This window comes from Glycine soja, chromosome 18 (assembly GCF_004193775.1).
Source record: "Glycine soja cultivar W05 chromosome 18, ASM419377v2, whole genome shotgun sequence".
Taxonomy (NCBI): Eukaryota; Viridiplantae; Streptophyta; class Magnoliopsida; order Fabales; family Fabaceae; genus Glycine; species Glycine soja.
Genome location: NC_041019.1, coordinates 22,567,127 through 22,594,988, shown reverse-complemented (window position 1 = coordinate 22,594,988; position 27,862 = coordinate 22,567,127). Strand labels below are relative to the sequence as shown.

Below are 27,862 nucleotides of genomic sequence, written 5' to 3'. Positions count from 1 at the left end.
TCTTCCTCTCTTATTTTCTTTCTTTCATCTTGACATATTTCTTCCACTCTTTTTTTTCATTTTTCTTTTCTCTCTTGTTTTTCTTTCCATAACTTGAGAGAACTCAACTCATCTAAGATTCTAGATAGAGGGTCCTTATGACTAGTACCCTCATCATTAACACTAGTTGAATGATGACTCATGTTGGTTTCTAAGTTGTGGTTCTTTCTTGTTGGGGGTTTGAAAAAAAAGGGTAAAAGAAACTATGGTTGAAACTAGCCAAAATAAACACTTAAAGTGGTATGGAAGATAAGGTAAAAACTAATTGGTAAAAGGTAAGCTATCTAGGCGGTTTGACAATGGAAGGTAAAGGAAATAAGCTATGAAAGTAAGCAAGAAATGTAAACTAGGCGAATCCTAAGAGTGTTTGGATGACCACATTTAAGGTTCCCAACAAAAACAATCACAATTATAAGGGAAAATTGCCTAAAATTATTACACACAAATGGAAGTTTGGTAACCTATTGGAGGCTCCCAACACACTTCCAATGAAAGGCCTTTTTGTTAAGTAAATTGCAAATGAAGGTAAGTAAATTGCAAATTACAAAATTACAAAATGGTCCTCGATTTTGGTGGTTGTTCTCTCTTTGGTTATTCACTCAATTTGGAGTGCTTCTTAGTCCAATATCTCATAAGGTGGTTGGCCCTTTGCTTCTTCACTCAAATTCTTCAAGGGATGGCACTGATCCTCCTTTCCAATTCCCACTATGGCAACTCACAAACAAGGAAACAAAGAGACAAGCAATAACCAAAGACAAAAAAATGAAATGAAATATAAACCAATGGAGTTTTAACAAGACAATTTTTCAAGGATTATTCAACAATTAAAGCAATGAAAAGGACATAGAAGCAAGCTTGGACTGAAGGAGAAACTTAGAATGACTCTAGAGTAGAGTAAAAAAAAACTATAAAAAAAAGACTCAACAAACCTCTAGCTTTTGCACTTGTTTTCACACTAATTTTCAATTGAAATTTTGGAACTAAGATTGATATAAAATAGGAACCAATTATAGAATAAATTTTGAGCCAAAACAACAAGCACACTTCCCTTTCACTTTTTTTTCCTGGATACTGATTTTTCTGCCAAATTGTGTATTTTTAGTATTTTTTCCTTTTATCCAAATTACTTGGTTCTTTTTTTATAACTTTTTTCCAGATGTCTAGCAAATTCAGTAAAAATGTCAGCTCAAAATTCGAAGTAACCAATTCTCAGTAATTTTTACAAGTTTGTATGTCCAAGCTGCCAGCACCAGCAATTTTTTTTTTTAAGCATGGTATATTGATTGCATTGGGCTTACTTTCAACCTTCCTATGTATGTTGAACTCACTAGGATTGTTTACCACAGTTTTAGGAGTTCAATATTCACTTAGGATCAACATTTCAGCCAACAATTCAATCACCAAAACTCAAATTCATAATATACACAATCATAAGGAAATCTAAAAGTTCAAGAAAAGGTTCACAATCAAAGACTTTCTAAGAATTTTGCATGAACATGTTAAGGACTAATTAACATGAAAGATTTGACTCAAATCAAATAATAGGCTAAAAGAATTTCATACACTTATGAACAAATGAGTTAGACAAAGAAACAAGAAAATAAAATTCAGCACAACATAAGAAATCTTATGTGACAAGTTTCATGACTAGACATGACTTCTATCACAAAACTACAATAGGTGAACAAGTCACTCTAGATTTTTGAGGTTTTCTTCTACTTTAATATTTTTGTAAGAATTTTATGGTTTAGGTTTCAGCCACAAAAAATAACAAGACAAAACTCAAAGGAACTTAAACTCAACATAATTCATGGTTCAAGAACAAGAACAAGAAATTTGAACCATAGAAAATCAAATCTAGCTTCTATAGCAAGTTTAATCGGTGGAAACTCTAAAGAATCATGTTAACAAAATTTAGCAAAAGACATGTGAGGAGATACATGGAGAAAAATGAAGAAACAACAATGGAAGAGAAGGTAAAGCAAAAAAATAATGGAGGTTTAAGGAGCACCTACTTGAAGCTCTTGTGCTCTGATTACCACTTGATGGAAGCTTGCTTGTGGGGCTTTTATGGAAGCTGGATCTTTGAGCTTCAATGAAGTCCTTTAATGGTGATTTTCCACCATGGAGATGCAGTGGAAGACAAAGGAGAAGAGGTGAGAGGAGGCGCCATCCACTAGGAAATAAGCCATGGAAGAAGGAGCTTCACCACCAAGATGAGCCTTGGATAAGAAGCTTGGAGAGGATGCTTCAATGAAGGAAAAGAAAGAGGGAGAGAAAGGGAGAGGGGGGAGCACGAAATTGAAGGAAGAAAAAAGGGAGAGAAGTTGAACTTTGAGTTGTGTCTCACAAGACTCTTATTCATCAAAGTTACAACAAGTGTTACACATGTTTCTATTTATAGACTAGGTAGCTTCCTTGAGAAGCTTTCTTGAGAAAAATTCCTTGAGAAGCTTCTTTGAGAAAACTTCCTTGAGAAGCTAGAGCTTAGCTACACACACTCCTCTAAAAGCTAAGCTCACCTCCTTGAGAAGCTAGAGCTTAGCTACACACACCTCTCTAATAGCAAAGCTCACCTCCTTGAGATGAAAAGCTAGAGCTTAGCTACACACCCCCTATAATAGCTAAGCTCACCCCCATGATAAAATACATGAAAATACAAAAAAGTTTCTACAGCAAAGACTACTCAAAACGCCCTAAAATACAAGGCTAAAACCCTATACTACTAGAATGGCCAAAATACAAGGCCCTGAAGAAGAAAAAAACTTATTCTAATATTTACAAAGAAGTGTGGACCCAACCTTGGCCAATCTTGAGAACCCTAAGGCCTTCTTCATCAACTTTAGCCCAATTCTCTTGGAGTCTCTTGCTCATGACTCTGGTAACTGGTCCTTTCCTAAGGAGGATTGCATCATACTTCGTTGTGGTGCAATAGGTGACAAAGAACAATTATCCTTTAAATAAAGTTATAATAGCTTAGTTTCTGGTGTCTTGCACGGATATGAACTTCACATTTTATAATTTATAGGAGTAATGTTTTATAATATTTTTATTTTTAATATATTATTAATTATTTAGTTTAAATTTTAATAAATGTATGTTAGTAGATATGTTAATAAATATTTAAATATATTTTTATATACATATATGTAATAAAAATTGTTTTTTATACACATATGTTCTAAAAATTCGTAATAGGATCCGTTTCACTATGGTGATGCCTTATATGTTCTCTTTTCACTTTCTTTTTAATAAAAGTTGATTTAGTTCATTTTTCATTTGTTTTTGATAATTGTGTTATTATTGGTACAAAGTATATAATAACTTTGTCGATGACTAATATTCGTCAAAAAGTAACATTTGTCCACATGACATATAATAGGTTTTTAAAATTTTAAATTAATTAATTAATTAGTTGTGCTGGTTTAGTTTCAGTTTCTCCATTTAGTTAGTTGATTGCTCTCACCCAAGTTGTTAAGAGCTCACGTTCTATTAAGATGACAAAGGAGAAGTAGAGTGATGAACAACACCCATTGTCACACTAAAAATGGGAAAATAAAAGGTAATATTAGAAATGTTTTATGCAATGTTATGCAAAAATAAAGGAAAGAGGCAAAAGAAAATGATTAAAGAAAACTAGATATCGACTAAAGGGAGGAGAAGAAACGTACAAAAAGGAATGAAAATTTTTAGATTTATCTTAATTTTCAAACATTTTTATTGTTACATATTACGTTTTGAAATTTAGATTTTTTTAGGCCATAATAAAAATTATACGAACATTAAAAAATGATATAGATGCTTCATAGTTCCTTAAAACATTCTGAAATTTATCTTATATAAATATTTTTAAAAATAATTTCCTTTTTAATTATGTTTCTGAAAATAAATTTTGTAATAAATTATTTCCATAATAATTATTTTCATTTAAATTTAAAATATGTCCAAAAATATTTTCCAATTTTCTATTAATTGTTAATGAAAATAATTTCCATATAAAAAAATATTAATTTAATGATATACATTTTATTTTAATTAGTCCCATTTTAATTTGAATTGTTTCCTAAAATGTATAACACTAAAAATAAAATAATTTTATTTTCGTGTAGTATAGATTTATTTTATATATATGTCATCAAATTAGAGTGTAATTATCAGAAAATACTTTTATTTTATAAATTTTTGGAGTAAATATAGCTTAAATCAAAATATATGTTTGTATTGTTAGGTTGAATATTCAAATCATAATTTCTCTAATTCAGTAACTTTTTAGGCAATTTGGTGATTGTTAGTCGTCTTATACGACTAACTTTTCTATAAAAAATATTTTTCAAAAACTTGTATAGTTCTTCAATTTATGGTTATTTTGTAGTGATTTTTGTAAATAAATCTTGTTTTATGGTTAAAGTTGTCTCTAGAATATGTCCATTGGATTTAATGATGAAATATGTGCAATTTCAGGTGAAAAAGAGGCTAAGTCATGAAGTGCTAAAAGTGATAGTTGAGCTTAGCTCATCAATGGGCTAAGCGTGCATCCACCGCTAAGCGCAGCTTCAGCGCGCTTAGTGGAACAGAAGAATCTGGCAGAGCATCAATATCTAGGCCACGCGCTAAGCGCGAGATCAGTGCGCTAAGCGCAGTAGTTGTCTTTAGCCAAGCTCAATGCACGACTAGCGCTAAGCTCAAATCCATTTACGCAACATCCCGAATTCAGAGCCTATTTAAAGCCTGTCTTGTGCAGAATTAGGGTACATAACTTTTACACAAATTTTTACAACATTCTAGAGCACACCACAGTGCCTATTTCGGGAAAAGAGCTCTGGAGGCAGCAGGAGGAGCAACTTTTGCAGAGATACCTAGGTTTTGTAATCTCATTATTGTTAGGGTTTCTTCTGTAATGGCTGGCTAAACACCCTTGTTGGGGATTTCTAAAGAACAACTGATGTAATTACTTTAATATCTAATTGATTGTGTTTCTTGTGTTTAATGCTTCTTTCAGTGCTTAAATTCTGTATGTTCTTGGTCTAATCACCCATTTGTGTGCATAGTTAGGTGACTTCAGCATTGAGAAATGTATTGTTGCCTTAGAACTTGAATGAAGCATAATTGAAACTTAGTCTTACAAGAGGGATCTGCGGATTAAGTTTTGGTTTTAAATATGTTGTTACAATAATGTTGTTTGGTCTAAGTCTAGTTCAACAAGAGGGATCTGAGGACAAAGCATAGGCTAAATTAGTCTAAACTTTCGTAAGTTATTTAAGCTGAGTCTAGTCCAACAAGAGGGATCTGAGGATGAAGCTTAGTTTAAGTAGTCTAAACCTAGGAAGGCTGTCTAAATTGAGCCTAGTTCAACAAGAGGGATCTAAGGATGAAGCTTGGATTGATTCAGTCTAACTATGGATCGCGGTTTAGTAATTTAGGCTACAACATAGAACACATAAACATGATTGATTAGAAAAACATCTTTATATACATCAGTTGGTTTGTTAGAAAGACCCAACATCTTTATCTACTGCTGTCAATTTTACTTGCATTTTTACTGTTTTTAGCCTAGACTTAGTTTAATTCTGTTCCAAATAATCAATTATCAATGTTTCTTTCAACAATGCCTTATTTCTGAATTTAACCGTGTCTAAGACTAGTTCCTTGAGTTCGATACTCGGATTCATCCGTTTTAATTTTAAATACTTGACAATCCGGTGCGCTTTCCGGCAAACCAGATTTCCCTTGAGCATATTTGTATAAAGAAAAAGTAGACCAAAAAGTAACTGCAGGGGAAATCCAACAGTGATTATTATGCATGACTTTGATTTTAATACAAAAGAATACAACAAATAAAAGTAAAATTGATTGCATTTAATTGAGAAGAATGAATATCAAATTGTCACATGATATCATCATCATCATATATATATATATATATATATAAATTAGATTATCATAGAAAAATGTATAGTTGAGTTAGTGAACAAATCAATACATGCTTATAACACTAGAAAATCTCTTAAGTAGATGACAAATACTTACACAAAGTGATTTTCTTTATCAAATCCAATTGCAATAAGTCGTTGATGTGCCACATATGTCAGACTCCTGAGCAGAAAGAAAGTCCAATTTTGCAACATTGACAAGGAAACCAAGACAATATTATACCAACTAAAAATGACATATCCATGTTGAGAATGATCATCCACTTGTCATAGGATGTTATTGGGTCATTCTTGACATACAAAGAGTTGTTGATTAATTGAACTAGTCTTTCTTCTGTGCCCAAGAGCTCAAGATATAGAGAATGCTATGTTTGAAGTTCCCGAATCAAGTCTTGACGAATTAGAGTCCAAGAGTCCTCACCCTGCCCCAGCAAAGTTGCAATTGCCTTGTAACTACCATTTTTATCAGCTCTCACATCAATCATTTTGAGGATGTATTGTTGCAATAGATCAGAAAATTCATCCATATAACAATCCTTTTTGGTCTATTTTTTGTCATTGACATCTTTGCAAGCCACACTTGGAGTTTCCAAACTATCAATCATCGTGTTCATTTCATTGAATTGCTCCTACATTGAAGGTGCACGTTTAGTAGATTTTATAGACTTTGGTGCACCCTTTATTTTTATGCATTGAAGTAGTATCCGAAAATGAAAGGTCACGGGCCTTACTCTTCATTGCGATTTTTCTGCGTACGTCATGTTGTGAAAATCTCTTTAAATATACACCTACCTCATTTTTCAAAGTTAAGTCCTCGCCAAGAATCACTTGTGTCATCTATACTACTAATGTATAACATCTTTCAATGCACATGAATGGACTTTAAGGGTATTCACAAGACACATATGGTAGATCGCGAGTAATTTTAATTGTGTAGCCACATGCAGAATTGTCAACACCAATGGTGACAATACTTTTAAACTCATTGAAGATTAAATTGTTTGCGTTAATACAAAGCCATATATGTTCTTGTAAAATGTGTATTAAACATGTGGTCAACCACGTTGTTGTTTTTCTGAAATGACGCGTTAAGTTTAGTATGTTGTAAGATAAGCATATTATTCATTGCATCCCAACGACTACACAAATCTCCCATGCTATCACAAAGTAACCTCTTCAATCGTGCACGTGCACCTTCAACCTTATAAAGCATTTTAGTTTAATGTCAGCACGAGATTATTCTTATAAAAAAACAAATGTGAAACAAGTAAGAAATTACATGAATGTACCTATTAGGTTTCGTGTTTCCAAGATGCATAACTCAACCAGTCCATGCTTGTACAAACTTTTCCTTATGTGGTATCAACCATGTATGATAAACATACTCACAAACACTTAAAAATGTGTGCATAGGTTTGCAAAGCTTTTCAAGCATTGCTCATACAATTCTTCATTAGGAGATTCAACCAACCCTACCCAAGGATCCATCACAATCTCCCACTCTTTTGTCTTACTCATGTGCATCTTGCATTTTTCTAACAATCTTAGAAATGTGAAATTCAAATAACAAGTTGGTTGAAGAAGGGAAGACAATCTCCAGTGCATTCATCAAAGCAATAATACTATCATTGACAATAATTTGAGACAACATATCATTCTTCACAAACAATCCTTGGACCTTACTTAAAGATCATTCAAATTGTCCTTCCTCTTGGATTGTAAATAAGCAAAGGCAACAGAGAAAGTCACGCCCAACATCTCCAATAATGAAAGACGATATTTGTTTGTCTTGTAAGTAATATCATATATCACCATTGTTGGGAATGAATTCAATAGTTTGGTGGAACCAAATTTTTTTATAGTATAAAAGACTACAAATGAAGTACACTGAAGAAAGAATTAAAAAAAATACTATAAAAATAAAATAATTGTAAAAATGATCAAATATATTAATATATGATTTTCTAGTCTAATTCTTTTCTTTAATATAAATTATTAGTTTTTTTATAGATAAAATAAAAATGGTGAAAAGTGTCAGATATTTTCATCTATTAAAAGTCTAAAATATATTTTAGTCATAAAATTATTTTTAAAATAACAAAAATTAAAAATTAGGATAAATTGTAATATATTTGCATATATCAAGGGAGGGGAATTTATAACTTTAGATAAAATATGGTTTTAGTCTCTCAGCTATTTTTAAAATGTTATTTTAATCCTATACAATTTCAATATACTTTCCTTAAGAAACACTACTTTTTATTCCTAATGAAGGACCAAAATCATTCTAAGTAAACGTAGGGATTGTAAACATATTAAAATTTTATAGGGACTTAAATAATATCTAAAAATATTAAGAGATTAAAAATATATTTTAACCTATATATTTTAACAAAAGGAAACACTAGTGCAATACTTATTTCCTTAGGGATGGTAGTGTGAAATATTATGGTAATATTTTTTTATGGAAGTTAATGAAACTTTAACGATACTTTTGCTCCTTTATGTTTTAGTATTTTATTTTGATACTTTAAATTTTACAATTTTTATTTTGATCATTTATTGTTTTGAAAGTTTCATTTTAGTCATTTCTTCCATTTTTCATTCAAAAAGTTAGTGCTTCGTTACCTTTTAAATTTTAAAACAGTGACAAATAAAAATCCTAACTATGTGTATTTTAAAAACAAATTACACAATTTATCATCCTAACTAACATGTGCCAGTGTAACAATACAAATATATTTCTTATATAATTTGCTTTTAAAAGACACATAAAGATGATTTGTAGTTGTCATTATTTTAAATTAATTATTTTAAATTTTAAAAGTTAATGAGATACTAATATTTTAATGGAAAACAAAAAAAAAGATCAAAATGAAACTTTTGAAAATATAAAGGATAAAAAAAACTTTTAAAATTTAATGTAAAAAAAAAAGACACTAAAACATCCAAAAGTGACATTTAGCCTATAATATTTTAACATGGGAGGATAGTATACTCCCTCTAGTCCTTATTATAAGACATAATTTACAAGGAATTGATAGTCCTTTTTATAAGTCATTTTAGAATTCCTATGAAACATTTAATCCTTTTTCCATTAATTTTCTTATTAAATATTCTAAGCATTTATGCATTTTGTTGATAATGGTACATAATACTCTTGGATTTTAATATTTTTGCATCACCCATAACAAGTTAATGATTATTAATAAGAGTATAATTGATAAATTAGTACCAATTTTTTTAAAAAAATCAATAAAATAATTTGAATTGATTATTTTTATTAGTCTGTGGGATTAATGTCCTAAATGACTTATAATAATGATTAGAGAGAGTAATAAAATATCTGCATCTTTGGAGATCGAGATGGGTGTAATTTGACGTAATTTGATTTATATGGAGTTTTTTCCTTATAGCCTACTAACCAAACTAACCTATTTTAAAGGATATTTAGGTAATAGTTCTTTTAGCAGAAGTTAATGGAACTTTAATTGAAAATTTAAAAATGAAATAAAGTATTTGGGAATGTATAGTTTAACATAACAGGAGAAGACAACATAATACTCACGTCTCTTAATTGAAGAGAGTGTGATTTATTCTAATTTGTTCTATATAAATTTTTTCTTTATCAGCCTATTATCCGATTAACCTATTCGAAAAATAGAGTTTTAAGTAAATTAATAGGCTAAGTTATAGACTTTTTTATTTTAAAAAAAGTCAAAACCAACCCTAAAATAAAACTCTATATAACAGTTAACTTATTTCCATCAATACTCAACTCTCCTGCACATTCATTTGCTGTCCATGTCCTTTATGCAATACTCACTGAAAGCGAAAGATAGAGAACGAAGTGCCATATATATAGAAGTCATTGACTTTCTGTAGATGATCTGTGCCACTGCCCCTAACTTATTATTGCCCTCCAAAGTCAATCCTTTCTTTACTCATTCTAGCTAAATCAATCGTCGGTGATTTGTGTTTTGTTTCATTATCATATATATAGTAATATCATAGTTAATGATATATTTGTATGTAAGCATGCTACATATATACTAAAGCTTGAATGGATTAACGATATAATTACGCACAATATTTAATTAACACACTTATTTTAAATATTTTAGTTTTGTTTGAGTTTTGAGGCGAAACAATATGATTGCTTGTGTGTAGAGACCAGAGAACCTCATCGATCAGAGTCATTATGTTCAGTAAAATCCCAGTTGTATGAACGGTACAAAAAGTCTTTTTCCATCGATTGATATGAATCACGAGCTACATTGCTTGAATGATAGCTGCTCCTATAGTTACGTAAGCTTTAAGGAGAAGATAGTTGGTAAATTAAATGCGAGCAAACATAAATATGAAGTTGGACATATTCACGTGCAAGCATTATAATTCTACTACCTCAATATGAATGCACTCATACTTATTACTAAAATGGCCTGGCCCAAGTATTATTCGACTAATTATGTCTTTGCTTTCTGACAGTGCAACAATGATGTTTTTAATTAGTGTACTTAGGATAATAATTAAGAAATTAAAAAAAATATTTATTATGCAAATATTTTTTTAATGAAACTTTTTGCATCTCAATAAAAGTTTTTTTAAAATTTTTTTAACTAATATCCTAAGTGGTCAATATTTATCTCACACACACACACATACATATATATATATATATATATATATATATATATATATATATAAAAGTTTTTCTGATTGAAATTTTGAAGTTAAAAATTTCTGCTTGTTGCTAAATAACTTTTGCTAGTACATACATTAATTTGAAAACTTTTAAGAGTTGTTGTTGAATGTTTCAATCACTGTAAGGAATAGCTCTGCATAGTGTATATACGTGTTCTGCTATCACAAATAAGTCAACATACATTAATGAAATTCTACAAATGATATATAAATGCATCGCTAGATTGTCTGATACTTTAAGGATCTAAGAGCTGTCAACTGCTAGCATACTTACTAACATTTCATTTTTTTAAACAGGAATATCAGTATTTAGATACCACGTTGTACATATGACTAGAATGGATAAAAATAGTACGAGTTTCCCTCTAGAGATAGAGACTTCAACTTAATAAAACCCTTGGCTATAAGATAAATCAGCCTCATCGCCGACTGAAACACGTGCCGATGGTAACTACTAGCATATATTTTTTTGGTAACTATTAGCATATCTAAATGCTCTCCAAATTCACGTTAGTGGTTTAATTTACGAAAACAAAAGTATGTTTGGTTGTAATATTTTATAATTAATCAAAGGTTGTTTACAAAGGTGTATTTGATTAAATCTTTAAGTTATTTATTCAAACACGTCCATTTAATGATAGCTTTAATTAAGATTGAGTTTTTAAGATTTCTTTTTATCTTAATTTTTTTTTATAATATTAGTGATCGAGGCCGTACCCGAATCAAATAAACATGAAAATGCAATAACTAGGAAGTGATCTTAGGTCGTTTCCCAACGAGCAATGACAAACCAAATGTTCATAATATACTTGCGCAGTAACAGTAACGATGGGGGGGGTTTGTTTGTTTTGTGATTAAAGAGCAGAACAAGTAAACTGGAATATGAAACTACTAATATTAAAAACGGGTTGTTTCCTCTGATTTAGAAGTCATTCTCTTATCCTGGGTTATGGAGAATTCGTCCCTAACAGTCAACCACTTAATCCAACCCTATTTCAATTTACTAAGCGAAAATCAACTTAGGGTTGTCAATACGTGATTAGGCACCACATACACCAGTTAGCCCTTCGTCCATTAAGCATGAACGCAAGTTAGGCTGAGAGGCAATTAATCGAACACGAAGCGTGCACTGATTAATGTTCACGAAGTTGGGATAACTGGTGAAGGGAAAGCTGCCAGGAAACCACATTACAAACAAAACCTCAAAGAGAGTTGGGTTTCGTCCTCAAAAGGAAACAACACCAGAAAAATTAGCCTTCCATAGATTCAAACAGAAAACGCAAATGAAACATGAAGCAGAAACGTAAATGAACAGAAACGTAAATGAACAGAAATGTAAATGAGACAAAAACGTAAATGAAAGTAGAAGAAGAAGCAAGAACGAAATTGTAATTAGAAGCAGAAAACGGAAAATTGCATTAAGAACGAAAACAGTAGCCTTAGAACAGAAAAACGTAAAAACCTAAAACAAAAGCTCTGAATAATAAAATAGCATCCCAGAATGCCTTGCACGAATCTCAAGGCTGCTATTTAAAAAGAGTCACTCAAAGTCACTGGGCCCTATTACAATACTCTGGCCCAAAACGAAATAAACACTAAACCACATAAAATAAAATTGCGAAATTTCCTAATTAAAAATTAACTAAGGTAAGCGCTGCTTTATTTGCCCTCTTCAAGTCCACAACCAAAATCCGGATTAAGCCTTATGTTTCATTAATTCTTGAAATTAGATTAAAAACATCAAATTAGCTAAATGAGACCAAATAATGAGACTGCCTAATTAATTGACTATTAAGACCAATCAGTAATTAAAATGGTGCAACAAGGGTTTAGAAAATAGAAGAAAATGATGGCACATCAATTAGCATATGAAAAATGTATCTAACACACACATATTATGGTAATCTAAGTAAAAAACAAGTATCCAAGGTTAATCATACCAAAATAAAAATTAAAACACACTATAATTGGAAGTCTTTATGATAGGATATCATTTTACAATCATTATAAAAATTGATTTTATTAAAAAAACTAGTCGGTAACCCGTGCGCATACACGAGTCTTTTGTCTAAATGATTTTCGATGGAAGAATAAAAAGAAAGAGATTGTAAAAAGATAAAAGAACTAACATTCATATTAAATAGTTGTAAATAGTAGAGTTGATCAATTGTCAAATTGTTTGAGTCATTTGATTAACCAAACTTCAAAGGTTGATATTCATGTGAATTTGAAACCCGTGCATACGTATGAGTCACTTGATTAAGGGACTTCAAAGGTTGATGTTTATGCGAATTTAAAACCTGTGTATACGCAAGGATCACTTGATTAAGAAAACTTGATGTTCATGCAAAATAATTGTTTCAGATCACAAAATTAACAAACTATATTAAGATGAATCTCATAAGGCTTAAACATAATAAAAAAAATAAATGTTTAAAACTAAAAGGATTAAAAAGTAAAAAAAAAAAAGTGTAATTAAATTGAGAATTGAAATTTCAAATAAGTAAAATAGTTTTTTTATAAATATATGACAACATGTCAATTATAATATAAATTACTCCATATTTACATTTGTCAGATCACTTAACAATTGTTAATTTACACCTAAATACTTGAATTTGAAGCACCTCAACAATGACCATACTATTTCCTCTAATTACCTACAATAATAGAGAAAAATTAACAATTTCAAATCCATGTTCATGTTCTATTAACTGCACTGTCTTAATAACTTAAATTTAAAAGACAATGCAAAAGAATAGAACTCACCACCATTTCTATGGGATTTTTCTCATTTTCATTCACTTCACCACCAAAAAAAATTCAAGTGAAAAATAAGAGGAATCCTAATGTTTTAAAATTCCGTGATTGTTCTGACCTACTTATGGTGGAGAGAAGGGATCAGAGAAGCAAACAAAAAAATATGATAATAGCATGACTGCAATTGTAAAGAAGAAAATGAAACACGAATTAATAAGAATGAAGAAAGAAGACATAAATCCATAGCACAATAGCATGAAATTTGAAGTTGAAGTACCTCTCAAATAGCTTGAACCTTCCATAATTTTTTTAAAATAATAATAATAATAATAATAATAATAATAATAATAATAATAATAATAATAATAATAAGCATGCATAAAACAAAGTACAAAGAAAGAACCTTGCAAGCAAGAAAATCAGAAAGTGGAAAAAAGGGAAAAAATCAGTAAGGAAGAAAAAACATGAAACAAACAATAATAACTAAATAATAATGATAATAATAATAATAATGATAATAATAATAATAATAATAATAATAATAATAATAACAACAACAACAAAATTAATTAATTAATTAATTAAATACAAAAATAGAAAGTAAGGAAAAATTCTAATTTTCATTGCACTACCGACGTGATTTGTTTCCCGTGCGAATCTCAGTATTAAAGTTGGTATAGGAAACATCAATTATGGGCTGAGGAACCACAATAATAAATGTTAGAAATCAAATACTTTTAATATATGTAGCTTCGTGAGTTTGGATGAAGCCCACATAGTCACTTTGATGACAGCAAATTATAATAGGCTAGATGTGTGTTGTGGTGTTTGTCTTTGGTAAGCTCAGTCTTAAGAGGCATGTCAAAAGAAGATTTTATTTTCCTTTGGTAATCTTTCCACCGCCCCTTTTCTTTGTTTGTTCGTATGGGGAGATCTTCCCTGCTATCCTTTTAAACACACCAAACATCTCTGAAAGAGGAATCTCCTTGTCTCTCTGTGGCTCTGGGTGCTTTATAATTTATATTTTATCGTAGTCTGTAACACTTTATTTAATTAAAGAACAAACCTTATTTTGTAATCATCAAAGCTAAGGAGAACATAAATATTTAACTTTGTGTATATCATTTACGTTGAATTATCTATGTAGCCTTATGCTCGTAATTTTTTAATTTGCAAATGCTTTGGCCAGTTCTTTTGTGGCATGAAGTTTTGTAATATGGAAGATGATATAACCAACAAAGTTTTATTTCAAGCAGGCAAAACCAGAGACAGTGAAGAAGGTGTGTGACATAGTCAAGAAGCAATTGGCACTTCCAGAGGAATCCGCTATTATAGGCCAGTCTAAATTTTAAGCATGAGTACATCAGTAATTCAATATTAATATATAGTGATAAATAATAAAAATATTTAGTAAAATAAATATATTAAAAAAAATAATTCTGCACAAAAAAAATCTTCTAAATATATTTTTTTTATAAAAAGATTAATTGCTACATTTGATTCCAAGTTTTAAGTATTTATTACATTTCACGTACATGCTTTTTTTTTCCTTTATACACAATCAAATAAGAAGAAAAAAAATTAACTTTCTTTTCATTTTCTCTCCTACCAAAAAATCATCTCAGTTTTCACTCTTTATCTTTCTTTTTCCTTCCACTTTTCTCTCCCAAACTAAGCATAACCTTAAAGTAAACCACTAATTCTCCTAAGACTGATGACCACAGTCGGTACATGTGTAGAAAGTAGTTTGCCCCTTGTTTGTTGATCTCATCTGAAATTAGAATGATTAAAATAAATAAATTTAGACTGTTAAATAAGAACTTCAAATTGAATTGGCAAATCTACATTAAAGATACCTGTCTAGTGTAATAGGTAGCTTCTCCATGGTCTCATTTTTCACATTTCTTGCTGACCTGTCAAAAAACAATAACATTTAAACATACAAAAATCTGCTAAAAAAACTACTAAGTATTGCAGGATGCATCACCTGAGAATATTCCATCACCGTATGTTCCTCAATTATATCCATTCCAAGCTCTCTTCTGATATCTTGCCAAGCACAGGATAACATAAGGAACAATTGCCAATACTCAACATAAAATGAAATATGTTCATGGTTACGATGAAAAAGTCATAATACTTAAATCCAAATTGGTAGTGTGTGTGGATCCAAAATCACTGCCATAAGAAAGCTTTTCTATAATATCAAAGTAATGGTATGATGAACTCAAGAGTCTCTTTCCTCCACTGAGTCCAATAACTGCAACAGTAGCCATTATATCCCTTCCTAGCCACTATGTACGATCACCATCAATTTTGCCTATTATAACAATGATCCTAAACCGTATCCACTACTCCTTCTGATAAACCAAAGAATATAAAAAATATTAATTATTGTAATAATATAAATAATGAATTATTCGATATTTCCTTTATAAAGAATATTAATAATATACCTAATTTCCCTATTTACATTCAATAATTTTTTTTGTTGTTTTGGGGATTTGGCAAAATATATCATAATATAGAAGGAAGCAAAGATGCAAGAGGGACACAATATTTTTAATTCAGGTGCGGAGAGAAGAGTAAATGAAAGAAATTAGATATCATTCAAATGAAAGAAATTAGATATCATTCAAACTACCCGTGAGAGTTAGAAAGAGCATACTCTAGACTCTAAATTCATTAGAACTGCAGACTTCGTGGATACCTTGGCACGGTCAAGCTGTACCTGTGTAACTACCATTGCAAGAAGTCTATATTTAATTTGGCACATATCAGGATTCACAGCAAGAGACAAAAAGCAACGCAGATCAAACCTTGTCCTAGTGATGCACTTGTTATTAATTCTCTGGCTGCTAAATCCACAGCTTTTGCCACAAAATCAGAGCCCTATATTGATGCATAAGAAAAAGCACTAAATTTTGATATATAAAGTAGTAACTACTATTGTAAAAAATTCCAAAGAGCCTAAAAGGAGGAAAAAGAAAGAGAAAGTTGTCATGGTTACACGGTATCCATATAGCAAGAGTTGAGCAATTATTATATAGTTGTAATTCTTCCCTAATTCAGGGAAACCATTTGAGTCATCAGCATTAAACCACATCTAAGAAGAGCCTACAGATGCAATTTTTACCTCCCCTTTGCTAATCATGACTGATTCCTTTGCTCATTTTTTCAAGAATTCTTGACAACCTCAGCCGACATATCATCAGAATCCCCACCCAGCTTTGCATGTTAACACTGGCTGCTCAAGGCAACCAATTCAACATATTAAAGCCTGCAACCGTACATTAATATTATCAGCCAATATGTGTGCATGATTTAGGGAAAAAATGGGAAAATAGAGCAAGGCAAAGAATGTGTTTAAAAGAATTGAGAAATATCAGTAAAGTACTAAGCAATTTCTTTAACTATATATCAACGTTCCAACAAAAATACTTGTATGCATCAAAAACCCCAGGTTCGCCGAGGTAAATGTATAAAAAAGGGACAAATTTTAGCGGATGGCGAGGAGTTATTTTTCAAAAGAATGAAACAGGTACATACATTATAATTTTTTTATATCAAGAGATGCAATTTAAACATTTTTTTAATTAAATACAAAATACTGACTAAAAGAATGAAACAGGGAAGCAAAAGTTTGCAGCCTCATCAAATAAAAGTGAACAATCAGTACAATGGATATATTATGAAATGATAGAAGTTCTTTTTTAATGTAAAAATACATCCCCATATCAAAATGAAAATAAAAAATTCAAACAAAACTTTAAATGAATAAGAACAAATTAACAATACACCACATCATTTTTAGCATCAATAATGCAAGAAAGAGATCAATGCTCTTAACCATCAAGTCTCTCGGGAGGCTAACAATGGTTGGCAGAACACACAAAAGTAAAATGTGATTGGCTTTCTCATTTGTCTCTTTACTGATGTCATTTTCCCTAAAGAATGCTTATCCACACCAGTGCTGTTTATCCACGTCCTAAGCCAAACTTAAAAGAAGGACAATGATTTAGGTGCATTAGTTACTCGAACCCATTAAAAGAAGTGAACCAATCAAAATAAAATAAAGTGTGCTTCTTTTCTACTGCTTGAGAAGCAAAATGTTAAAAATAATTGCCCAAAGAATTTCCTTCATATGTTATAAACTTAAAATAGATATTAGAGAATATTTAATTTCAAAGTTCACTCGGTCATTATAACAAAAAAAAGGACATCCAACTACATAATAATAATAATAATAATAGCTTCTAAAACAGTCTCTATAAAAATTCACATTTTTCAAAATCTTAAAATCATTTTTTTAAAGCTTTTGACTAACAATAGTTGTAAAGACTTTAAGCACAGGGAATGGAACCAAGTCAAGGGAGTACCTTTTTAATCTTCTAAGACCTTTTTAGGTTTTCTTTGTTATCACCACCTACATACACCAGGAACCTCAAAGAAAAATTTCAAAGTTCACTCGGTCATTATAACATAAAAAAGGACACCCAACTACATAATAATAATAATAATAATAATAATAATAATAATAATAATAATAATAATAATAATAATAATAATAATTAAAGAAAATAAAAAAAACACAAACTAAGAGAGAGCAAGAAAAAAACCTGCGCTTCTTCCTGTTGAACAAAAAACCTGGGCTTCTTCCTGTTGAACAATAGATTAAAATAATTAAAGAATATAAATGATATCAATACCAACCAATTGTTACAATGATTATCATCAAAATCTTGCATGTATCATTCATTAGACACCCAGCGTGGAATTTGCAGGATGCGCACTGATGCACATGAATTTTTAAGATTAAAAACTAAAACTTCATTTAGGCATTTCATCAAACACATAACTTACAACCCAGATGGGGAAGATGACGAAAAAATTAGCCCGGGAAAATAAAAAAGGAACCAAAAATAGAGTTGAAAATCAGTAAAAAAAAATAACTATTATTAAGAAGCAAACATGCATAACAACAAACAAAATTAGAACCTTGCAAATAAAAACAAATAGTAATGAAACAAACATGCATAACAGCAAAAGAGGAAAAAACATGCCTGCTGGATGCTTCTTCGTCGATAGCCCGGCAAAATAAAAAGGAACCAAGAACAAAATTGAAAAATCAGTAAGAAAAAATATAACACTGAGATGTTAATGCTATCCATTGGAAAGGATGGCCACGACAAAAGGACACTCGTGAAGAAAATTGCAAAGCAGTGAAACCTGAGAATCTTCTGAACTGAGAAGAAGCCATGGCAGTGAGAATAAATTGCCCCATTCAGAACACCCTCTGTCTCCTTAACCCTCCCTTGTTTTCCCTTCGTTACAGAGCTTATCCCCTGAAGCTGAAACCTTAACTGCATTTTCGTCAAAACCCCTCTCGAGGAGCTTTGTTTTGAGAGAGAGAAAGCTTCCAAGTTGCACAGAGAAAGAAAGTGATTGAGAGAGAAAGAGAAAGGAGTCTTTTGCCACGAGAGAAAGAGAAATGGAAAAATAAAAAGAAAACTGAAAAGACTTGGGATGAAGATTGGAAAAGGAGATACCTGCAACAATACGTGGAGCAACTAAGGGAGTGGAAAAAGAAAAGGTTAGAAAAGAGGACACCTGAAACAATACGTGGAGCAACCAAGGGAGTGGGAAATGAAAAGCCTAAAAGACCAAAAAACTAAGGAAATGGACAACTGTCACAATCTTAGGTAGGGGTATTTTAAGAATTTTCAGATGGTTCTCTTTTATAGATAGTATATAGATATAGATATTTCGTAACCTAATTTTGTAGGTGACAAAAATTAATTTTAATAAACAATTGTCTCATTTGTGTGATGTAAATGTTTTCTTTTCACTGCATGTTAAAATACTAGTATAGTGTAAATCTTATAAAAGAATATTTTCTGTACTGTAGAGTGTACTTAACTGTTAACAGGATTTACACGAATTTAATTTGATAGTAGGGGTACTGCACTAAATAATGTCGTTCTGTATAGAAGTTTTTTTTTTTTTTTACAGAAGTATAGAATAATTAAGGTGGTAAAAAAAATGTATGTCAACTATATGAAAGTGATTTTTTTTAGAAAATAACTTCTTAATCAAAAGATTGTTTACTTAATCCTCTTCGAGGTTAAAATTAAAGTTAATAACACTTTGCATACTATTTAGACCAAACAGTAATACTTTTAAAATTTATCAAGTCAGTTTGTGAAAGAGATATAACATTTTTATCAGAAAGGCACGTTAAAAAAATGCGTTATTATATTAACTGATATAATTTATACACCAATATGTTTTGTGTTTGTTTCTTTTTATCATATTTTTTTAATTACATCTCATGTTTTTCTTTTTTTTTTCCTCTTTCTCTCCTAGTTGTAAGTATGAGATTTCTCAAAAAAAAATAAAATATGACCCTATATTCCAACATTTTCTTAGTCATTGATGTTATGGCTTTCATGATTAATTCATCAATGAAAACAAATTTAATATGGGTTTTGATTTGGGCCAGATCTTTTTATTTAATTACATGAACTCCTTTTTTTTATCACTTACATAGAACTCCTTTGCAAGTATTATTATTAGTAATTTAAGAATATGCAGAAAAAGAAAGATGAGAAAGAAGTATAGAAGGAACACTGCTGGAATTTGGGCAGGGGAAGGGATGCCAATAGAGGCAGTATATTTACTATTTCTCTTTCAAGATATACAAAGAGTCCAGGTGGAAATGGTGTGTTCAATGGATGACCTGTTAGTCAAAATAAAATAAATAAATTATTAAGAACCTTAATTCAATATAAAAATAAATGACCCAAGTTCATTGAATGAGCTTGAGAACAAAATCCTATCACCCAAACCCATAAATGCCAAAAAGAAATAAAAAAAGATACTAAAAAATAAAATAAAGGGTTCACCTCTACCTATAAATTCTATATCAATATTGATTCTCTTAGGGACACTTTACATTTCTGCCAGGTCCACCGTAGTAAAAATAATTCCCCCACGCGTTATTAACCCCTCCTTGTATGTCATAGCAATTCGGGTGATCTGCTAGGACCTTTAAATTTGACAAGGGAATCAAGTTGTTGTCCCAATCCACAACTTGCATGTTCCTAAAATATGAAGCTTTTGCAAAACCCTCTTCAGCAAAATGTCCACTACCCATTTGGGTGGAAGTGTGAGACCCTGATGAACCTGAATTCACTATTTCTCCACCAAATTGAATCATGCTTGCATGATCCCCTAAGTGGGTGAACAAGAAGGATGGCCAGTACCCAACTAGGATCCCTGATCCAAATTCAAGCCACCAATTCCCATGCTTTGGATCCTGCTAAAAAAAAACGAAGCAAATTAAGTAAATTAACCTTCAATCACAGCCTTTGGTTTTGTGACAAAGCAAAGCTACTACTCAAACATAGACATATATAATCATTAATAGCAACGTGTTGGCCAGCATGAGAAGTGAAATGGGTCAAAAGGATGAGCATGAAAGGTGGTGAATGAAACATGCAAAATTTTATGGGATTTGTTAAAATAATAGAATATTAAAGCTAGGGAAAAAAAAGTGAGGTGCTCAGAAATATATAAGCTCTTTTGTTGGAAAAGGAAAAAGAATCTTAATGAAGTGAGTAAAGCATATGGGAGTTACAGTACATTTTATTCGTATGCACTCAGGGCACGCGTGTGATGCTCCAAAGTGGTAAAGTGGGTGAAGTGGAGCACATATTAATTAAGACGGGACACTAAAAAATTTTGTGCCCCATAACCCTTTTCGTCCTTCTTGTTTCATATTTTTAAAAATAAACTATTAGCATGTGAAAATGTTATAATGACCTTTACCTTGCTTAAATAAGAGTTTAATCTAAATATTCATCATAATTATAAAAAAAATACATAGACATTTAATAAAATTTAACTATTGTATCACGCCATCTTATTGAGTAATATGATCTGGTGATGATGTAAAGTCTTATCAAATACTGATATTTATATAGAATAAATTATTTTATAATCTATCTGTATACAAGCAAAATTCAAATGCGATAAGAAACTTCCCGTATAAGAAAAAGGCGATAAGAAACTTCCGAAATTGTGGAGAGCCCCACATTGACCATCTTTTTAGTTTAGATTTTCCTTTTAGTTTTTGGCTCCTTTAAGACTTTGACTATGAGATTTGCATATTTTGCTCCAGTTGAAAAAAGTATCGAAATCCAATGGTAGAAGTCAGTGTTCTATAATCAAAATCAAATGTTTAATTTTATAGATGGGACCCATAAGTTGATCTTGTGTAAATTATCCATTATCTGACAAGTTTAACTTAACTTCACTCTAAGTGATCCCTTAAATAGTTTAATATGACTAGTGTGTTCAGACAAAGATTAACTTTCTTCCTCAACAGGAAATGACCGTACCCGGCTAATAGAAATAGTATAAAAAAAAAACAATAGTAACCAAAAATATAAAGCAAGAAACAATGGAAGCATGGATTGGATTGACATCCATGAAATTTTCCATAATTTTCCAAGGTCAATTTGGTAAACTGATCAAAAAATTACCTTCCAAATGAGTAAGCTAATATCAAATTGTCCACCACTATATGAAGAAGTTGGAGAGATTGCTGCTCCAATTGCAATTTTACTGTTTGTTTGAACAAAGCCTGAGCAGAGTAAATTGTAACACCCAGTTGCTTGATATGCATCAGTCTGCAAATATTGACAATTATTATTAATATCATCATTATTATAATTAGTGCTTTTGAATAAAACTTTTTTTACTAGGTATCTTACCCTTGAAGCAGAAATAATTATACGTATATAGTATACTTTTCCACCTCCTTTCCTTCAATAAATTTACTTACCGTCCAATAAGTAAAGAATCTAGGGTAGCTGTCCCCGTATAGCTCCGGACTCACCTGCATAGAAAATTACTTGAAATTAGCCTGAATGGCTAAAGTACAAAATTAAATACAAGGATGAAAATGAGAGGTAGGTAGTTGAACATGCTATCTGCCTTTTGAATGCGTAACCAAATGAAATGCATATTTAAGAAAAAAATTGAAAGATAAAGAAAAGAGCATATTCTTCATGTCTGAAAGTATAAATTATTTTTACACATGTATAATTTTTTTCTCTAAAGAAAATAAATAGTACAAAGTAAATGAGAAATTAATTAAGATAAAATAATGATAGAAACATGCCTGCCAACCAGCTTCAATGGTGTTGAGATCATCCCCAAATGAACCAGAAATGACCCACATTTGAGACAAGCTGAATTCATATGGGTTTTCCACAAGGGGTGCCCACACGTTAATGCTAGCCTTTGCTCCGTAGTACTGATCCCCTGTCACATACCCAATTGCATGCTGTGCAGTGTGCACCATCAAGAACCTTTTGTTAGACCAATTTCAAGTAGCATATTTAAGGTTTACATAAGAAATTAACTTCAATGTTGGATTCTGTTTGTCAAGTTTGTATAGAAGATAGAGATAGATGGAGCAAATACATGAATGAAAATACTTAAAACGACCATCTTGCTTTGGAGCAGGTGAAACAAATATTTAACTGGCTGTGAAAAACATGAAATTCTGTGATCACTGTAAAAGTATAAATAGAAAAAAAAAAGGATGATATTTCACGATCAAACAAAAAATATATTTTTTAGTTGAGACCCTTTTGTTTGTATTATATTATATATTAATAAAAGGTAGACATTGCTTATGCTTTTATTCAGAATAAATTTTAGCTTTAGTTGCTTTTTGAAAGGATAAGGAGAAGTTCATCATCTTGTTCAGTTTCATAGTTAAGAGGACTAATAAATGGTAAAATATGGGGGAAATGCAATGCTCTGAAGTGATTAATTTAATTAACTTCCAAAAGGGTATGATAAAAATGAAACATTCCACTGCCATATACATGCTTTACCAATTGCTCTTGTCGGTTTCTGTTGTTTGTTTATTTCTTTACTTTACTTCGTTTGAGAAAAAAAAGAGAAAAGAATATCTGATTTTGTGTTGCTTTCTATGATTGCTCTCAAGTTTCTGCATACCTCATGTCCATTGCCGCTGGTGTCCCTTCTGACACGGTTTATTACTTTTTTCCTTCCAAATCTGCGAACAGAGTTTGCTCTCAACATGTCTTCTTCCGTTGTTCTTCTAATTGGAATCGTTCCTTCAGGACATGACTCACCTGATAAATTCCATAACTGAAAGCTATCACTCAAATCATCATCCATTTGGTTATGCCCTCTTGGTCTCTCTGGAGGATCCTACACACAAAAACATGCACAAAAATTACCGAGATTTTTTTTCCTAACACACAAATAACAAAGAACAAAAATAATTATATATACCAATGGTTTTTGTCCTTTCAGTTGAGGATGATCAAAAGCATGTTGCATATGAGACGCAACACAGTCTATTATATCACCATAAGAACTCTGCAAAAGAGAAACACACAACACAATACATGCATATCAATTATCAATTATATAATGAAACTAATGTACACCGGAACCAAAAGGATCCTCACTACGTGAAGGCACGACAGAGGATCATTGTACGCAACCTTACCTTTGCATATCCATATGCATATGCAAAGAGTATATTTCCAAACCAGATGGTCACCAAGGCGCAACTTTACATTCGCCCACGTATAAATTACATAATATGGTCTAAAAAACAAAAACGAAAGTGAATAGAATAACAATTTGCACAAACCTGAATTGTCTTAACAGGAGGCTTGTTGATTAGCTGAAGCCGATTTCTGATGGCGTTCAACTTGTGCAGCTCTTCCTTCGGCCGAAAAGTTTGATTTGCAACAGGGTGGTGGTCACCAAATTGTGAAGAATGAACAGGAAAAAGGGTAGAAACGACAAAGAGAAAATGTACAAGGAGGGAAACAATTGGGGAGCGCAAACACAGACTAAAATCTATGTTTAGGAAACTTCGTTTCCATGTGTGTGTTTGTCCACATTTGTGTTGTCTTGTTCTACCAACAGAAGGAGTTTGTGTCTTCCTGGGTTTTGATTTTGTCCATGGAAACACATCCAAAGCCATGTCATGTAACATATATGACGAGTGTTACTCTAAGAAACTTTAGTTACACTCTTTCACTGTTTTTTTGAAGCGTTGGAAGAACAGAACAACCTCTTTTAATTCTCTCACTTTGTGTTTGTGTGTGCGTGGCGAAACAAACAACTAAATTACACACACAAGGGGTCGGTTTTTCTTCATGTTTTGACCATGCGCGTTTGGGACCTTTTGGGTACTATATATATAAGGAAAATGCTTTTTTTTCCTTTTTTGCTTTTAAATGAAAATTACTATTTTAGGTTTTGCATGGCTAAGAATAAATGTTATTTTATATGATTAATATAAATTATATTTTAGAGTTATAAAAATAATGTATATTGTGATATAATGTCATTTTTAAACACTGATAATTTTATAAAAAATAAATAAATTTCAAGTTAAAACTAAAATTATTAAAAAGGATAAGTTAAAAGAGATAAAATGTTAAAAAAAATCTCAAAAATGCTTTCGTAAACACCAAGCTAAAATCGTTAAATAATGACAGCTAAAATACTCTTTCATTTAAGATAGATTTTCTTATCTATATAAAGACATATATAAATTTATTTAAAAATATAAATATAAAATATTATATTTTAATGAAAAGACGCGTCTTTTTTAAGAGTTGTAGATGAGTTGACTTGCCGGTTAAAAAATTAATATTATTATTGGTTAAAGAATTAAAAAATAATTATTGAAATATCTAAAATTATATTCTTCATGACTTTTTATATATTTTTATTTATGATTTTCAAAATAAATATTTTCTTTTTTATTTTTTTTTAATAAATACCCTAATTAACATTACCCAAATACTATTAATTGCCTTGACTTTAGACATACAATCCAAATTAAAGAAAGTTCATTATATCCTTGAAGAAGATTTATTAACCCTTGTATATTCAATTTCCACATAAATGGTTGAGGACGAAAAAAATTTAAAAGATAACAGACACACACGCTTTGGGTATAGTAATCTCTATCTTTATTATAAAAAAAATCACCAACACTAAAGAATTTAAAAGTTACTTTTCCTTCTTCTTTAATTATAAATTTTTTTAATTTATTTTTTAAGACTTTTTTCTAATTTCTAAATACATTAATTATTTTTTAAAATATTTTTTTAATTATTTTTTCTCCAAACATTAATAAAAAATAATTAAGTGAATAGAAAAATAAGTAAAGAATATTTTTGGAATATAATTGATATATTTAATGTGAATAATTAAATTAATTATATTTTTTAAGAGACATAAATTAATTGAAAGAATTTTATAATTAAAAACAATGAAATATTAATATACACACACGCTTTGGAGTAATATAAATTATTTAATGCTCAAATAATAAAGTACATTTTTTTATAAATAAATAATAAAGTGCATTTAATTAAATCAGAATGAATCATGCTATATTTTGAAACATTTATATGACCAGTGAGAGAATCCATCTATTTACTAAGGGAATATTTAAAAGAGATGAGATGTTACGTGTCACTTTCTAAAGTTTAATATATGCACCTTGATAAATGATGCAATAAAAATCTTGATATTATAGCGTCTAAGTTAATTTATCATGAATTTAATGATTATGCTTTTAAAAGAATATTATTGGTATATTTTATAAAATTAATTGAAAACTAAAAGATTAATAGGAGTTGAAAACTGTTAGTTTATTCAACTATAAGTGATGGATAAAATTAAATGTTAAAATAACTCAAAATAGAAAATGACAGAAATGAATATATTTGTATGATATTATATATTTAGTTTTTAATTAATTTTGAAATCTTGTATTTTTATTTATAGATAAATTATTTTATTCATTGTGTTTTTAGTTTTAATTATTATAATTTTTTCATATTAAATATTCTACTATTAATCTTATCTTATTTCTTAAACTATTTTTAATTAAATTTAAAATAAAGCTAAAATACATTTAAAATATTGTAAACATTATAATTTTTTGTAAAAAAAAACATTATTCTTTTATTATTTTAATCAGTGTAATAGTTAAAATAAATAGTCTAATATAAAATTATTCAAAAGCCTTATTTTATTTTTTTAAAAGAAAATAATAAAGAAATTTCATAAAAATTTTAAGGATGAAAAAAAACAAAATATAAAAAGTTAAAATTTAAAAACTAGCATTTTATAAAATAGTAGAAACTATTATAAAAATGTTTATCAAACAATCAAACAAGTTAATCAAACAAATTTTTTCAAACAAATTTTTTCATGTAGTAAAAAAAGTTAAAAGTTAAACATAAATGACTTGTCAAACATAAATTATATATATATCATCCAAACTTTAAACTTGTCTATATAGTAAGTTATGATTAAATGATTATGTAAAACTATACATGTGTATAACCTTTTTCTTACTTAATATTTTTCTTTTGTGAATAGTTAATTTTAGACCATCTCTTTCTTTTGAGTAATAATGTCATAATTTGTGCTAGTTTTTCATTGTAATAAATTATTTGTGACGGTTTTTTAAGTCCTTGAAATTCACAAAATGTTTTTTTAATAGTCCTTTTTTTTTTTTACAACGTGAGTCAAACAAAATGCAATTCATGAGAACTTTCGACTGCTAAAACGGTTACAATCAAGTCAGTAAAAAAAAACTAAAAATCTATAAACAGCTTTAAAATCCACTTTCATTTTTTTATTGACATGATTTTGATAATTTCAAATAATTAGAAAATCTTACTTTAAAATATTAAATAGAAAATCAAATTCTAGCAATAAAAAAATGTCCCAAATTTTGAATATTTTATTTCTTATTTGGATAACACTATGCAGAAGGAATAAAAAAGGTATCTTGAGAATTTCAAGAACTAAAAAAAGAAACTTCAAAATTAAAGAATTAAAAACAAAATGACTCAAATTTAAGAGTTTAAAAACATATTTGAACCTATGTAAAAAATTGTTATAATTCCACATCCATGTTTTAGTTTTCTTCTGTACAATCGCCGAAATATGTAAAAAAAAAAAAAAAAACGATTACCAAACCATAGGAAACAAATATTTTCCTAGTTAAAAATTGCTTGAAATTTGTATTTGAGAACTTTAATTAAAAAAATTTGATGGTTAAAAACCAACACAAATTGTAAAACTGTAAATACAATGAAAAAAGAGAAACTAAAAGTAGCTTTTAAAAAATTTGAGGGATAATATTTTTTTTAAGAACTAAAAACAATTACCCAAAATTAAAGAACTAAAGACATATTTAAGTCTATTATTTATGGTATACTTACATCTAATTATGATAACTAATTAGAAACAATATTTGTTCTTTTTTATAAGACACAATCCATAATGTACATTATATTGATTATTTTTAGACTAAAATATCCATAATTAAATAA

At 29.8% G+C, this 27,862-nt stretch overlaps 1 protein-coding gene and 1 long non-coding RNA gene across 4 annotated transcripts; both read right to left on the bottom strand.

Annotated features, from left to right (window-relative positions):
• Nucleotides 1-14,886: 14,886 nt before the first annotated feature.
• On the bottom strand, nt 14,887-15,847 carry LOC114395152. Its single transcript, XR_003662961.1, has 2 exons — nt 15,290-15,847; nt 14,887-15,204 (listed from the first exon to the last, which is right to left on the bottom strand). It is a non-coding gene; the product is annotated as an uncharacterized LOC114395152 (long non-coding RNA).
• Nucleotides 15,848-20,071: 4,224 nt separating this feature from the next.
• LOC114395522 lies at nt 20,072-24,654 on the bottom strand. 3 transcript variants are annotated; one of them, XM_028357321.1, is made up of 8 exons: nt 24,139-24,654; nt 23,772-23,858; nt 23,469-23,687; nt 22,621-22,785; nt 22,282-22,335; nt 21,980-22,126; nt 20,345-20,754; nt 20,072-20,172 (listed from the first exon to the last, which is right to left on the bottom strand). In XM_028357321.1, exons 1-7 carry the CDS (start codon nt 24,487-24,489, stop codon nt 20,374-20,376), a joined length of 1,404 nt encoding a protein of 467 aa, XP_028213122.1. In that variant the 5' UTR covers nt 24,490-24,654; the 3' UTR covers nt 20,072-20,172; nt 20,345-20,373. The 3 variants fall into 3 exon arrangements, with proteins under 3 accessions (XP_028213122.1, XP_028213121.1, XP_028213124.1); XM_028357320.1 differs by having other exon boundaries at nt 20,072-20,754; XM_028357323.1 differs by having other exon boundaries at nt 20,072-20,751.
• Between the last annotated feature and the right edge of the window lie 3,208 nt (nt 24,655-27,862).

What these genes read in the sequence shown, in the direction of transcription:
- LOC114395522 (XM_028357320.1), bottom strand. Translation starts at nt 24,489, where the DNA reads ATGTTACATGACATGGCTTTGGATGTGTTTCCATGGACAAAATCAAAA. An exon ending in TGAAAGGACAAAAACCATTG is followed by an intron (nt 23,688 to 23,771) that starts GTATATATAATT and finishes TTTTGTGTGTAG; the next exon opens with GATCCTCCAGAGAGACCAAG. An exon ending in CCAGCGGCAATGGACATGAG is followed by an intron (nt 22,786 to 23,468) that starts GTATGCAGAAAC and finishes CACACTGCACAG; the next exon opens with CATGCAATTGGGTATGTGAC.